At 36.7% G+C, this 16,641-nt stretch overlaps 1 protein-coding gene across 2 annotated transcripts in view; it reads right to left on the reverse strand.

Annotated features, from left to right (window-relative positions):
- The window catches only part of IL1RAPL1 (interleukin 1 receptor accessory protein like 1), a 1,428,491-nt gene that overhangs the window by 34,185 nt on the left and 1,377,665 nt on the right, over positions 1–16,641 (reverse strand). For both annotated transcript variants that reach the window (XM_056131181.1, XM_056131180.1), the window contains 2 exons: positions 15,233–15,365; positions 13,117–13,262 (listed from right to left, as the gene is read on the reverse strand). In XM_056131181.1, coding sequence (XP_055987156.1) covers positions 13,117–13,262; positions 15,233–15,365 — 279 coding nt within the window. The remainder of the gene's footprint in view (positions 1–13,116; positions 13,263–15,232; positions 15,366–16,641) is intronic.

The following is a 16,641-nucleotide window of genomic DNA, read 5'->3' on the forward strand; positions in this document are numbered from 1 at the left end:
CAAATACCAGATAATCTCACTCATCTGTGGTATATAGAATCAAAATCAGAGAATAGAGAGTCCTGAGTATGGCAAGTTCTTGGTATTGGAAAACAGTGCCATTTAACAAACAGTGAGCAGACAGGAGGGAAAAAGAACAGAGTAGAAGAGATGAGTGGGTACGAGTAAAGGACTGGAGGCACTTTGGTCACTGTGAGGTATAGGGATTTTATACATCAATACCATAAGCTTTAGCACTATTGTATTTTCCTAAATTTAATAATTTTTAAAATTCGATTTTAAAGGCAGAGAGATAGCTTAAAGGACTCGAGTCCTTTACATGCCGGAGTCTTGGATTTGATTCCCAGTCCTTCATGACCCCCTGAGCAACAGATGTGGGACACCCCAAATCAAACAAAACACCACTTTAGAGAATATAAGTATTTCATGTTTCACCTAATCTAGAATTATTTTACAGAAGTGGAAACTAAATTAGTATATAAGTAGTCAACAGTTAAAATGCAATTTAATGTTACCTACTTTTATGTCACTACTGAGTTGTCACAAGTAGTCTATTAAACAAGGTGACCAATATAGAGTTTTATTGTGATATATTTCATATATTCTTTTAAGCTAAATTCAGTATTAATGTATTTAAATAAGATAGACATAGTCATTGGAGGGGGGAGTTAGACATGAACCCAAGAAGTTGTAAGTTGTTAACTTGAAACTGTTGGTAATGCAAATGAGTATAAACACATTTATATATAATGGTAGAATTAATGAGTTTTCTAGACATACTCATTTTATAGTGCATACTAGAATAGAGGGATAGCACAGCGGGTAGGGCGTTTGCCTTGCACGCGGCCGACCACATCGGCCTAGGTTCGATTCCTCCAATCCTCTTGGAGAGCCTGGCAAGCTACAGAGAGTATCTCGCCCTCTCGGCAAAGCCTGGCAAGTTACCTGTGACAATTCGATATCCCAAACACAGTAACAAGTCTCACAATGGAGACATTACTGGGCCCACTCGAGCAAATCAATGAACAACGGGAGGACAGTGCTATTACCCCAGTGGAACGGTTTTCAGCACTTGGCCATAGACCACTAGAATAGAATTCCAAGTTTACTCAGGCATGCAATTTATATGTCATTCATTCAGGGTTTGATAATGGTCTTTTCTGTTTCGTTTTCATGAATTTGACAACCAGTATCAGTCAGTGCTTTGAACTGCAGTAACTTATCTAAAGGAGTTGTAATTTCTGCTTTACAGTTACATGAATTTGTCATCTAAAGATTGAAGTTAAATTTAAAAACAGTTAAAAGAATCCCTGGAAGGAGCCTCAACCTTTTTCTCTTTTAAGATATATAAAATGAGTTACACTGGTTTAAAACTTTGAAAATCTTTAAACTTTGACAAACAGACTATTAGTCACTCAGGATTTAATATGTTCTTGTAAAGTGTTTGCAGTGGAACTTTGAGACAATTAGTTTACGAATGATAAAAATGAGCAATAACACAAAGGGACTTGCTTTAGATCACACAAGTGAAGAGTCAAAACCTAAAACTCAGATAACAGGTTTTTTTTTTATCATAACTCAGAATCTTTTTTTGAGGCAATCCACGTTAATATATAATTTCAATTCATGGTAATGCTTGTTGGATAGTTTCCAGAATGACCTTATTGTGCTTTGATTTGTTTGTTAATTTATTTGGATTTTAAATAATCCAAATATTTTTTATTATCCACAGGTGTGGACCACACCTGTGGGGCTAGTTTAGCAATCACTCCTGTGGGGCTTGGGGAACCATATATGGTGCCAGGGTTCAAATCCAGGTATGCTTTGTGCAAAGTAAGATCCCTGCACACTATACTATTGCTCTGACCCCGTGGATTCCTGAGCACAGAGCCAGGAGTAAGCCCTCAGCACAGCCAGATGTGGCCTAAATCTCCACAAATGAATAATTTGAAAAATATCACAGGAGGGAGTAAAAATGAAATTTATTATTTTCTCTTGTGGGGGATTGTGCTAGACACAGATGCTCGGAGGCTTTTCCTGTTTCTGTGCTCAGAAGTCACGATTGGTGGTTCTCAGTGGACTATATATGGCTCTGGGATTGAACCAGGGTTGGTCAAAGCCAAGTTAAATGTTTTACCATTTCTTTGCCCCTAAAAATAAAGTCTGTTTTGATAGCATTTCAATGTTCCCTATTAATTTAAAGCAATCACCCTCCAGATAGCCATTCTTAATAGAAGACATGTTAAAAACTGTATGTGAATCCTAGCAGTAGAGGCAAATATCTAATGTATTTCTCACAGATGGTAAATGTACTTCTCAACACTAAAATCTAATGTATGTTACTGTGGTAATTTATTGAAAATCAACACTTTGTTCCCCTGCTATATGACCTAAGAGAGTAGTTAGCATTTTTATGTGTCATCTTTAATTTGTCTCTTTACTGACCTGGCTGTCAAAGTTAGCTATAGAGGAACTGCTTATTAAAAGTTATACCTTATATTTTATGATCCACTTGAGTTATTTCTCAACTGACTACATGAATTCACAGCCATAAAAATGCACAACGTGCTCCCTTTCCACAACACTGTTGTTGTAATGCCCTAGGATGGAGGCAAACATCCCTCTAGCAGCAGTGACCCAACTAAGGACACTTAACCCAGTGGTTTGCCCACAGCTGGCACTCATTACATATTTGGTGACTGCTAATGATTTGGTATTTTTTTTCATACAACAGAATTACATGAATCATCTTTAAGGAGCCTGCAGTGAAGAGAGATTTTTGAGAAGAATGTAAAACAAAATCAGTCAACAGAAGTTTTGCCCTAGAAATAATGAGCATATCACAAGAGTTCTGAAAAGGAAGAGTAAGTGGTGACTTGATGGGTGGTAGTTGGGAAAATGCTATCCTGTTGTGATATCTGGTTGTGTGTGTTGCTTGTGCTGTGTGTTAAAGGTATCTAAGGATTTCTTGCAAAGATTTTTAAATAGCTTTTAAAATTATTTTTTAAAAGTTGTTGAGTTATTATTTTACTTCTGTTCAATGTCAGGTGCTTATTAAAATAAATTGAAGTTTTGAATATGGTTTTTTATTCAGATTGTGCTTTCCCTCCCCTGTTTTGGAGTCAAATCATTAATCAATAGGTGGTTCCAAGACTCACAGTATGTCTGCCTTTCCTTACTACATAAAGAGAATTGAGATTTATCTGAATAAAATATTAAAAATATGAAATTATTATTTACTGCTTATCATATATTCTGTTCCTCCTTGTAAATAGATACTATGTATACCTTACTCATGTAGGCTGAAACATATATTTATATCTCTTTTTATGTAGTTGAAACATTACCAAGTGGGATTTCTTATTTATTCTTTCATTTTGGGTTTGGGGGCCACACCCAGAAGTGCTCAGGACTTAATCCTGGCTCTGATATCAGAAATCACTCCTGGTAAGCTTAGGGGACCTTATGGGATGCTGAGTACCAAACCCGAGTAGGTCCCATTCAAAGCAAGCTCCCTCTCTATTGTAACTCTGGGCCCTGAATTCTTATTTTTAAAAATGAGATATCACAGACCTGAGTTCAACAATAAGGACTCTTCACTTACAGGTTAATCATTTAATACTTGAAGAGAGTGCTCTCTGAGACATTTCTAAGTAGCCATTGTGTTCTATACAATTGGGTTCATTGAATACATGAAGCAAATAACCTCATTAAGAGTAGAGTGTATGGGCAATGTAATAATGTTCAAATAAGTTCAGAGGTGTTGACCATGTAAAAGGAATGAGGCAATTAGTTGGAAATAGTCCCACTGACTGGCTATGCTACTCTTTCATTTCTGTCTCATGGGAACTGTGAATGCAGGAAGCTAGATGCTGCCTACCAGCTATTAAAGGGTTGATTGTCTAGGAAAAGACCTTGATGTGCCAATTGCAGTAAGTCCTTAGACTAGCATCACCAATGCTGAAAATAAACTTGTTCAAAATCCATGTCTTCGTCCAGATCAATGAATTAGAATCACTTTTTAAAATAATTCATTAGGTAATTGTTTACTGTAAATATTTTAACAAAACAACAACAGTAGTAACAAGAAGGTTGCATAACATTATTCTGAGGATTTATAGCTGACTATCCAAGAGCAGAAATACAGGGACCTAATTGTTGTCAATTCCTATGGAATAAGGAACACCCATCCTGTTGATCTTCCAATTATGTCAGGTGTAATCACAGAGTTTTCAAAATGAAATACATGTCTTTCTTATGTCCATATTATAAGTCTGTGGTTCTCAGTTGTTGGAAATTTCTCCTTCTTGGGCACACTTGACAATCTCTGAAGACATTTTAAATTACCACATGTGGGGAAGGTATTGTCAGTTATGGCTGGGAATACAGCTAAACATTACATAGAGCAGCTCCATTACAATTAAGAATTACCCGGCAGAAAGTGTCGATAGTGACAATAATGAGAAACCCTATAGTGGACAAAGCTTATATTATTCAATACATTTAATCATCCCTTTCATCGATTTGTGAAATGGGTTATCTATATTGAGTCATATGCTAGTGTTATGTACTAGTTAAGGATCTTTATCAACAATTTAACATATAGTTAGGGAAATATTTGTAGAATAAAATGAAACAAGAAATTCATTGATTATATCCATGGGTATATAATTAAATATTAAGAACTTTGGTATCCCTGATTGGTTTTGCAGAAAATGATAAAACCTGAAGAGTGTGCCATTCTTGATTCATAGTCTTGGCTTGGTTCAGGATCATCTCCTTGTTTCTTATTAACTGAGAAATAAGCTAATTAGCCAAGAGTGGCCGTCTTGTTTCCTAACTAAATTGAAGCTTGGATATTTTAGTTTGCAGTGAAGAAAACTGAGTGACCAAACTGACTTAAAGGCAAAATTATGCTAATTATAAATCTTCATGCTGTCATTGATAAGGAAAATGTGGGATCACAGGATCTTCTAAAAGGTATTACAATGTTGAGACAACAATTAAGTGTAGTTAATCTTACTTAAATCATATGTTCTGTGTCGTGAGAAAGTAATTCTAATGGTTATAATGCCTGTAATCTTTGTGGTAGTCCAATCTCTTTGTTGGAATATCCATATCAAGAACTTGAAAAATAAAAAAAAATCGCTAGTATCTGACAATTTGTGATCCTTGCATTAATAATAGTCTACAAGTATACATTTGTTTTGGCATTGATTATCAAGGGAAAGAAAGGAAGTGGGATTTGTTGTTTCATTTCTTACATAATTGAGCAAGAGGGAAACAGGAATATATGTTGGAAGCTAGAAGACAAAAATTGGGTGGGTAGAAAAAAGTTTTCAATATATAGGTAAGGTGATGTGATTACAATGGTGTTGACATTTATGGTGTTGGTGTACAGTTACCTGACCTCAATACCACCACAAAAGAGCAGAAGACTGCCCCCGTGTCCCTGTGTTAAATCTTATCTAAGTATTTGTTAAACTGATTAGCTCTGATGTAGAGATATTACAACAACATGATTCAAAAGTTTGTTAATAGTTTGACATTGTATAAGCCAGGACTCAGTGAAATTAACACTTTCATGCACTTTTAATTTGACTTTTCAAGGAAATGCTGTCATAAAGGTAGTAAGGATGTTTTGCTATCTAGACGAAGTCTGATTTCTCCATATTGTAAAATCAGCAAATATGACAAACGGTGAGCTCTGAGAAAGAGTTAAAGAATATTATGGCTTAACTGGAGCAATAGCACAGTGGGTAGGGTGTTTGCCTTGCATGCGGCCAACCTGGGTTCGATTCCTCCGCCCCTCATGGAGAGCCCTGCAAGCTACTGAGAGTATCTAACCTGCACGGAAAAGCCTGGCAAGCTACTTGTGATGTATTTTTATGCCAAAAACGGTAACAACAAGTTTCACAATAGAGACGTTACTGGTGCCCACTCAAGCAAATCAATGAACAATGGATGGACAGTGACGGACAGTGACAATGGCTTGACTGCATCTCTCTGTAAACAAATGGGCCCAGGAAAATACTAACAAGGACAGGGACATATATTATAAAAATAATTCATTGCAAGAAGAGACAAGGAATCCACTGGGTCTAAATCCATCTGGTTTTAAAAGAATGCATTCCAAATACTGTGCACGTTAATTATATTACTAAAGATATTTCGAGGACTGGAGAGTTTACTGAGCAAGTCTAATTTCTATTGATTGCATTCTTTTGAGGATGCATGTGCATGTACATAAGAATTAAAATGGGTTTGAGGGGAAATAGAGAAAACCTAGATGTTCATCATTATTAAGTAGTGCTAGTATTTCAGCAAGATACTTTGCCAGTTCCCAAACTACTTCATGATGAATGAATTGCTATATTATTGTAATCAATATATCTAAACATAACCATTTAGAACAGGCTGGTTAATGAGCATTCCTTTAATGTGACAGTTTCAAAGCCTAACACTTGCTAGAATGTGACTGCTTGATATCAATGCAATTTTAAAAGGAGGTGGTGACATTCCAAATTATATTGATTCTGATTAATAGATGCCAGATATAGAGTAGGTTCTTAACATTATTACTATATGCATGAATACATGAAAAAAATATCTTCTATTAGGATAGCTTATTCAAGCACTGTATCACTGTTCTCCTGTTGTTCATCGATTTACTCGAGGGAGCCCAGTAATGTCTCCATTGCGAGACTTGTTGTTACTGTGTTTGGCATATAAAATATGTCACGAGGAGCTTGCGAGGCTTTGCCATATGGGTGAGATACTCTTGTTAGCTTGCAGGGGTCTCCGAGAGGGGTGGGGGAATTGAACCCAGGTTACCCGGGTTGGCTGCATTTAAGGCAAACGCCCTACCCACTGTGCTATCGCTCCAGGTCAAGCATAGTCAAACCAAACTAAATTTAGTATAACTTCAAATACAGAATCAACAGACTAAAATTGCCAAAGCTAACATTCTCTGCTTTAATGAACGACAAATTAGCTATGAAGGAGTTTTTAATGTAACACATTATTGCTGTTTTTTTTGTTTTTGTTTTTGTTTTGTGGCCAAACTTAGTGTTGCTCAAGGCTTATTCCTAGCTCTGTACTCAGGCATCACTCCTGGAAGGGCATAGAGGACCATATGGGGTGCTGGGGACCAAACCGAGGTGAGCCATGTACAAGACAAGCACCCTACCCGCTGTACAATGGTGCCAGCTCTGCATTCTAAATTATCCAGATGTTACATAGTTGGAATGAAGTAATCATGCAATACCTACTAATCATTTACTGGGTGACAAATGTGTCAGACATAGCGATAAGCATTGACATATGCTAATTTATTTCATCAGAACTGTGCTTTGCATGGTTTATTATTCCTATTTTCTAGAAGAGAAATTTGAAGGTTAGAGGAATAATTTGATATAAGAAATAGTTGGTATTGAGCAGAAAGCTTTGCTTTAGATTGCACACTCTTAACCATCACTGATATGCTCTAAGCATAAACATACTCATACTTCCACATTGTGAGTTAGGGTATGGGCAGTAGGGTAAAGCTGAAATTTCGGTCTGACAAATGGGTGTTGGGGTGGCTAAAGCTGAGGTCAGAGCCCAGTGTTGCAGGGTATTCACCTGGGAACTTCTGTATGGTGGACATGGAAAACATAAGAAATGGAGAAAATAGGAATGGTGAGGCTTTCGAGGAAAATCAAAGGTCAGTGTGGGATGCATGTGGAGTCAGGCACTAGAAATGAGATATGGAAACAAAGGTGCCTGAGTGCAAATTCAGTCTTAAACCTGGATTTCAATGACATATGGACAATAAGGCCCTCCCGTTGTTCATCGATTTGCTCGAGCGGGCCCAGTAACGTCTCCATTGGAGACTTTGTTGTTACTGTGTCTGGCATATCGAATACGTCACAGGGAGCTTGCCAGGCTCTGCCATGCAGGCGAGATACTCTCCGTAGCTTGCTGGGCTCTCCGAGAGGGGCGGAGGAATCGAACTCGGGTCGACCATGTTGGCTGCATGCAAGGCAAACGCCCTACCGCTGTGCTATCGCTCCAGCCCCATGGACAATAAGGTAAAGGTAAGGTAAAGGTAAAGGCCCTCCCGTTGATCGTCGATTTGCTCGAGCGGGCCCAGTAACGTCTCCATTGGAGACTTTGTTGTTACTGTGTTTGGCATATCAAATACTCTCGGTAGCTTGCCGGGCTCTCCGAGAGGGGTGGAGGAATCGAACTCAGGTTGGCCATGTTGGCCGCTTGTAAGGCGAACGCCCTACCCGCTGTGCTATCGCAATAAGGTAAAGTAAAGTAAAAAGTAAAGGCCCTCCCGTTGATCATCGATTTTGCTCGAGCGGGCCCAGTAACGTCTCCATTGGAGACTTTGTTGTTACTGTGTCTGGCATATTGAATACTCTCGGTAGCTTTCCGGGCTCTCCGAGAGGGGCGGAGGAATCGAACTCGGGTCGGCCATGTTGGCTGCATGCAAGGCAAATGCCCTACCGCTGTGCTATCACAATAAGGTAAACAAGAAATAACAGTTGTCAATGCGTCTGCGAACTGTGGGCTGGAGAGTTGGCTCCAGGCGCTGGATGCAGACTTTGCATGCTGGAGACTGAGTTCAATTTCCCCGCACCACATGGTGCTCTGAACACTGCCAGAAGTAACCCCGAATCTAGAACCAGGAGTAGTTCTTGAGCACTGGAAGGTGTGGACCTCCCTACCCCATCAAAAATGTGTCTAGGTTCTTTTAAAATCAAGAATCTGAATTTGGAACTTGTCAGGTCAAGAACTAGAGTGAGGGATAAAGAACAGTGCAAATACAGAATAATATGGCCCCACGCCTCTTTCCTTCACTTTTCCTCTCTCACTGCACAATCTCATTATCTGTATAGTTTATGAAATATGAAATATATGAAATATATTGCAGTTTTTCCAAGATCTTAACTGTCCAAGTACCTTCCCTCTGTGGCTTCAAGAATAAACAACTTTGATTATTCTTTATTGATTTATTTTGTTTTGGATTTTGGGGACACACATGGCTGTGCTTAGGGCTTATCCCTTGCTCTGTGGTAAAAGACCAGTCGGGTGGTGCTTAGAAAACCATAGGTGGTGCCGGGGTTCAAACCCCGGTCTGCCACATGCAAGCCAACTGCTTTACCTGATTTATTCTCTCTTCAAACCAAATATTAAATATTCTTAATTTTAATTCTTAAGATTTTTATGTCATCAAGTTTCCCATTAAATTTTCAACCAGATTTTGTGGGATTAAGATATTTTGAAAGACAATAGGTCATCCAGAATCTAGCCCAATCCAAGCTGAACTATTTATTGTAATAGTCTCTTGGCATTGAAGATCCATGATATACATATAAGCAATGTCTTAAGGATTTCATTCACTGATCGCGGGCTCTGACATCATTTTGATGATGTCAACAATAATGATCAGTGAAAGAGAAAAAACTCTTCAGTGACTTTGGTAAAGATATCTCCTAGCAAGTTTATCCGTCAGGAGAATGAACAATTTGTGGCTCATGAAACCCATATTCATCAAATACTTCTAAAGATTTATCTAGGGAGGTTTTAAAAAGAAAAACCATGAAGGTCTGTAAAATAAGTTAAGGGATTTATGATTCAATGGCAAAAATATAATTGTTAGTGACAGCTTCCGGTTCCTTCTCTGAGCTTTTGTCTTCTGAGTAATATAGCAACTCACATGAAATTACAGAATTGCTAATGTGACAGCAGTTTGATTCTTTGGGGGACTGACAAAAACCCCAAACTGTCATGTTACAGGTACTGAGCCCTAACCTTCCTATTCTTGAAGGACTGGTCGACTTGCAATTATGCCAAATGTTAAAGAAAGGTCTTTCTTTTCCCCAGAAGTGAGAAGTAACAGTGGTGAAAAGATGATCAGGAAACAAAAGAAGGAGTGCCTTAATAGCAGGGGATTGCATCCATTGTATTCCATCTATTAAAGGTCTTTTGGAGTACTTTTGGTCTCTTAGTGTTTTTATTTTGCTAAGAAGAAGGTACTGGCGGTAAAACTCCACATTTGAAAAACTATTGTGGGAGATTTAAGTATTAGTCACATTTTTTTCATATTTAGGGAAACAGTTTTAGGAAAGTTTTTTTCAAGTACCCTTGATTCTTCAGTGATTTGTTTTAGTAGTCTGGGAAAATTTTGTAACCTTAGGCTACCCATGCTGAAAATAGCTTGAGAGGTTTTTGACCCTTCCTTACTTGTTCTAGTCTGCAAGAAGTGAGTTTTGATAGTTTTAACCCCTTAGATTAGAATTCATTTTTCTTCCTCTCTTTATTACCATTACTGTCAATCCTACATCATCCTAAAGAGCAGTACATATTGTCTAAGTTAAAAGATTTGTATATGTGCCCTTTATCTTCTCTCTACGTCTTTCTACTTGACGAATATTTACACTAATTAAAACATGTGGGAGAGGGGGTCAGAGAGTGATTGCCATGCACGCAGCCAACCTGAGTTAGATCCATTGAGCCCTGCCAAGGTGATTCCTGAGTGATTCCTGAGTGCAGAGCCAGGCGTAACTCATAATTATTGCCTGATATGGCCCCTAAACTACCGTCCTCCCACCAAAAACACAAGAGGGTAACCATAATAGTGAAATATTTTGTCCACATAGAGAAAAACAGAAGAAAAGGAACTACTTATTAAGATTAGGGAAATAATAATTCGGAAAGATCAGGGTGACTGTTACCTGTTTTTGAAGGACCGTCTATGGGAAAAGAAATAGAATGTTTAGAACTTGGAGGAAGAAAAAGACAGGGAAATAGAAATGGTTTCCAAGAAAATAAACACTTTAATTATGAAATATACTGTCAAATGCCAATGCCTTTATCAAAATAATGAAGGGCCCTTCCAGTCCAAGTTTGCTAGAAGTCTTTTACAAACCAGAAATTAATGCTGGATGTTGTTGAATTGCTGGAACATCTTTTTAAGGTAAAATGCAGATTGCAGCACTTCCCTCTTCCAAATATTTAAAAAAAAGTCAACGTATTTGGGGGTTTTGCATCTATTGAGGTGATTTTTTTTCTTTTAGTTTGTTACGTAGGTGAATTATGTTAACTGATTTTTGAACACGTGTGCTTTTCTAACAGCCTTATTTTATTGTCAAGTTTCTGTTTATTGTGGGCAACACCTGGATTTTCTCAGGGCTTACTCCTGGTTCTCTGTTCAGAGATCACTCCTGGCACTGCTCAGGGAACAATATACAGTGCCAGGGATTGAACCTGGTTTGCTGCATATAAGACAAGTGACTTACCTGGTGTGCTATCTATCCAGCTCCAATACAATCCATCTTAAAGCACATTTATGAATCTAGAATACTTTGGGGTTTTTTTTTGTTATTTTTGGTTGTTCTTTGTTTGCTTGGGGAAACATACGGTAGTGTTCAGAACTTACTCCTGGCTCTATGCTGGGGGAATCCTTCCTGGTGGGCTCAGGGGTCCATATGGGGTGTGAGGGATTGAACATGAGTTGGCCCTGTGCAAGGAAAATGCCCTACTTACTTTACTATTGTTATAGCCCCAAGTCTAGAATACTTTGGCACATGATAAGTATCTGATATAGTATGGGCACAACATAGAAATTTGTTCATGTTTACAGACTGTATTAAAGTACATGTGTTCATATCTTATACCATTCTTCTCTCGGTATTCACGCTTAATAATCTTTATTTTTTCTCTACCTCCCATTCCTCTTGGCATGAAGTAGGCACTGTAAATAATGAAATGCTTTCTAATAGTTTTTACAAAGATAGAAAAGACTTTCTTGAGAGGGAATATTAATGATGGATATCTTGGTAAGATATTACATAGTCAGTTTGGTTTCATAATTTTGAAGCTGTTTCCCACCCTGAGAAACTATGCTGGTTATTTTATATGTATCAATATTTCTAGTTTAAATCCCTTCGTGTACTGAACATATACAGTAAGTGACAGAAGAGCCCATCACACTGCTAGGTGTGCAGCTTTCCTTTCCTCTCTGTTCACGTCTCACAAAAATCAAACATCTTAATATTGAAGTCATCTTAGCATGAGTTTTTATTTGACTAGCTTTCAGTAACAACATTCATGGGGAATCTAACAGCCAACAACATGTTGTGGGAGAGAAAACAATTTTCAATTTTCTCTTTTCTTAAGCTCAAAGAGATAAGGATTAAACACAAGCTATGAAATTAAAATCTTCACATATTTGCAAAGGGATCAAGTGTTCCTTTCCCAAACAATAGTAAATTTTCACAACATTATTTGAAGAAAAAAATACATCATTCCCAAGTAATAGATATATGAAAACTTTCACCAACTCAAAAGCAAGTCTCAAGGTTCATAATGATCTCTAACTTGAAACAACATAATGGATATTTATAAACATATTTAACCCTATGGATAAGATGTTGGAGTTGCTGAGGAATTGGATTTAGTATAACAGATGGTTGCACTGAACCATAGCCTATGTTACTTGAATTGTTATTAATGGATAATAACTGAATAATATTTCTTTAATGCATTATTATTACTCACGGGAGGATATTACACATGTGGAAGTTATTCAAGGCTGAAAAATGTGTCAGAAGTGCTGCAATGGGGAATCTGTCATTGATGGTTCATCTACTAATGAAACAACCTTTCAGCAAGGAATATAATCTTTGAATTAAAATATTCTGGTTATTTTAAATGGGTTTCTCTGTTTCTAACATCATGAATACCATTTAATGAAATACGTTCCATGTGCAAGCTCTGCTCTGTGTTAAGCTCTTCATATAGCTTGTATCCTTTCATCGTTAATAAACAACGAAAGGTTGATACTATCATTTTCCCCATGTCATATATTAGGAAACTGAAGTGGAGGGAAGTTCAGTACAGTGATTAATTTATGTAGGTGGTCTCATTAAAGCAGAGGTAGGAATTCAAACTTGAGTACCCTGATCTGGTGACCCCTGCACTCTCTTGCTGATGGTCTTCATGCTAATGTGATTATTTTATTTTAAGTACTTTTGTGTATAGGGCCAGATTTGAATTTTCTTCTGATTCATTTCCCACCCATTCTGTTCCATTGGCCAGTCATGTTTGAAAGGTCACACTCACCCCGTTTGTGAAGGAGAACACTGGCATGTCGACGTCCATTTCCATTTTCAACATAACAGGAGTAATTTCCCAAGTCGCCTTCTTCTACAGAGTCTACAATTAATGAGATGGAAACTTCCTGCTCCCCAAGATGATCCTTAAGAATCCTAAAATATAAAACAAAATAAAACCCCCAAATCCCACATAAACATACATGTACATGAAAAAGAATGAAAAAACCTGATGAATCTAAATCTGAGGTGAAAAATACCTACAGCATCTGTGTTTCAAATTTGGCTATGGATTGATGCTATCTTAATTAAATTATATCATGCCCTTTCCTTCTTCACTTCTAATGAGGAAGCTTGTCTTTGTAGATGCTAATGAAGTTGCAGTTAATTATCTCTCTTAGCAGGACAATCACACTGTCATAATAAAGAGGTGAGAGTGACCTTGAAGAAAAGTTTATAAATTGCTTTTCCTTTAAGAAGAAATATATAATGGTGAGATAAAAATTATAATAATGTCTTAGGATGGAGGACTAATTATATTTCAGGTTAATTAAAAAAAGAAAATCTTTGAGATTATTTTGACATTTCAGTAGAAATCTCCAACCTTATTTTTTTAATGATGTAAATCATTTGCCTATTTTAAAGAAATAGGAAACTATAAATCGGTAGAATAAGTGTCCTCATAAAGTGTAATTCTGATATTTAGAATGAATTGTAAATGCTCACTAACCTCTCTGTCAGCCATTTTAGAAATTATTCAGAATATATGAGAAGTGTCAATGTTTTCATATCCAACCTCCAACCTTTTGGGGGGCTTATCATTGTAGAATACTTTCTAATGGAGGATTGATTAAAAAAGAACTTTTTATAGAAACTTCCTTAAGCATCCACAAACAGATAGAGGGAGAAAGTTAAGTTTGTTGTCTAAAACTATAGTATCTTAAGATAAAATTAAAGTTTTAAATATGGATAATGGTAAATGAACATTTTAGTTTGTGTTGGGGAATTACCCAGCTTTCCATTTCGGAGCTCAATGGGAATGTAATGTTCTTGTGTCTTTATTGCCACACAGGGAAAATATATCATATATGCAAATATATCACTGTTTCACTCTCATACCATTGTTCATCGATTTACTCGAGCGGGCGCCAGTAATGTCTCTATTCGTCCCAGCCCTGAGATTTTAGCAGCCTCTCCTTACTCATCTTTCCCAATGATTGGAGGCTCTTTCAGGGTCAAGGGAATGAGACCTGTTATTGTTACTGTTTTTGGCATATCAAATATACCATGGGGAGCTTGCCAGGCTCTGCCTTGCTGGATGCAAATACATAAAGAATATATATGCATAGATAGATCGATAGATAGATAGATAGATACATACATACATATATAAAAAGATGCAACCTTTGGATGGGAGAGTATTTACAAATATAAGCATTTTGATTCACTTATGATTTATTGTTACTATCTTCATTTTCATGAGTAAAATTAAGTAGGCTGAAGCTAGATTTTAGTGATAAGAGAATACCTTAATTCTTTAAGTAAATTTGATTATTTTTCACAAAGAAGTTTGAGAATTAAGCCCTTAAAATTGTCGACATTTTTAGTAGTTGTCCTCTATCGTTCCCATTATATAAATATTTAGATCTTAAAGTCAAACTAAAACAGATGATAAAAACATTTTGTGTGTCCTTTAATCATTCCTGTCAAGTGTTTTGTAGATAATAACTCAAATAAGTGAAAACATCTAAAAAGAAATGACAGACATTTTGTTCGTTGATTCCTAGTAATTTGTTGATATTTTTTCTCAAAAGAAGAATTCTTATAAACAAAAACCACAAAATCACATTTTCCATAGTTTGGTTTTTTTTGTCTCACACTAAATATGTTCCTTAAGTGAAAACCTTTTATATTTCTCTTAACTTCTTTGAAAATAATGTTCATGTTTTGTATTTCCATAGTATCTCTCTTAACAGTGTTTACCTCTTTGTCATTAAATATTGTGGGATTTTTTATTATAACATTGAGACCAAGAAAGCCCATCTTCTCTTTTAGCTCACATTTTATTTGCTAATAGAGCATATAAATCTTGACTCTACCAGTTAAAAAGAAAAACATAATTTTACCTAATATCACTTTCCCAGACTCGAGTTTCATCCAGATCTTCGATAAACTTTTCTCCTTTCATCCAGTAAATTAAAGGGCTGACATCTCCACTGTACCCAAAGAATGCTCTGCAGGTTAGATTAGCCGAGTCGCCTGTGGAGAGAAGTGATGGAAATGTATTATAAAATTGTTTGTATACTCTTATATCAGGGAAACTGGCATTTGATCACTTCATTGATTTAATGAAACATCTTTCTAAAATAATATGTTTTCAATCTTTGTCAAATTTATATTGTATGTTTCTGACAGTTTGTTTAATGGAATAATAGTTACTTCTAAGATTTTGAATTAGACTGGTCAGTTATTTTATAGAAGGTTCTTGCATTTAGCTTCGACTGATGCTTTCACATGATTAGATTGAGGTTATGATTTATTGGAAAAGATATTAAAAAGGTTATTTGCTTTTCTTAAAGCATGATATTATAGGGTAACGTTGATAATGATACAGTGATATAGGCAGGTAGGAGTTTCTCAACCCTGAAGGTAGGTAACAGAAAAAGAAAGAATTCTTTTAGTGGGAATGTAAAGGAACTATAAGCCTAGGATATATTTCCCAGTATTGTAGCACTGTAGCACTGTCCTCCTGTTGTTCATAGATTTGCTTGAGTGGGCACCAGTAACGTCTCCTTGTGAGACTTGTTACTGCTTTTGGCATATCAAATATGTCACAGGTAGCTTGCCAGGCTTTGCCGTGCAGGCAGGATACTCTCGGCAGCTTTCTGGGCTTTCTGAGAGGGATGTAGGAATCAAACCCGGGTCTGCTGCGTGCAAGGCAAACTCCCTACCCACTGTGCTATCGCTCCAGCCCATAATCCCAAGTATTATTAAATATTTTTACTACATAAGGAATAATTTTGTAACTAAAGAAAACCAACACTTGCTAAGATAGTAATGCAAATTACTAAACAATTCATGAGAATAAATATTTGAGATTTTTGTTAGATGTAAAATTAATGATACTCTCTGGTAATTAGCTCCTTTTGATATGTGATATGCTTCTTAGAAGAAACCCATAATGATGAATGCAAATAGGATAACTACAAGTTACCATGAGTGTCCAGTGTCTCTGACTTCAAAAAATTGTGGAGATGAATTGAATGCCTGCAGAAAGTAAGGTTTATTTCTGGATAGGTTATGCCACTTTACAAACACTTATTTTTTCCCGTGCCTCAGTCTGATGTAGAGAATGGAAATATTCCTGAACATTCTAGTTTTACTATATTGCTGCTTCAAACTAGAGACAGAAAATGGTAGGAACCTTAAAGGGCCTAGTGCAGCTTCGAGTCACCAAGGGGACTTTCAAGGAAAGGTTCTATGAAGAACTGTAAATTAGGATCTAGAAACCTGTTTATTGGCAACTGAAATAAGT

Source organism: Sorex fumeus, unplaced genomic scaffold (genome assembly GCF_029834395.1).
Source record: "Sorex fumeus unplaced genomic scaffold, SorFum_2.1 ptg000086l, whole genome shotgun sequence".
In the NCBI taxonomy this organism is placed as follows: domain Eukaryota; kingdom Metazoa; phylum Chordata; class Mammalia; order Eulipotyphla; family Soricidae; genus Sorex; species Sorex fumeus.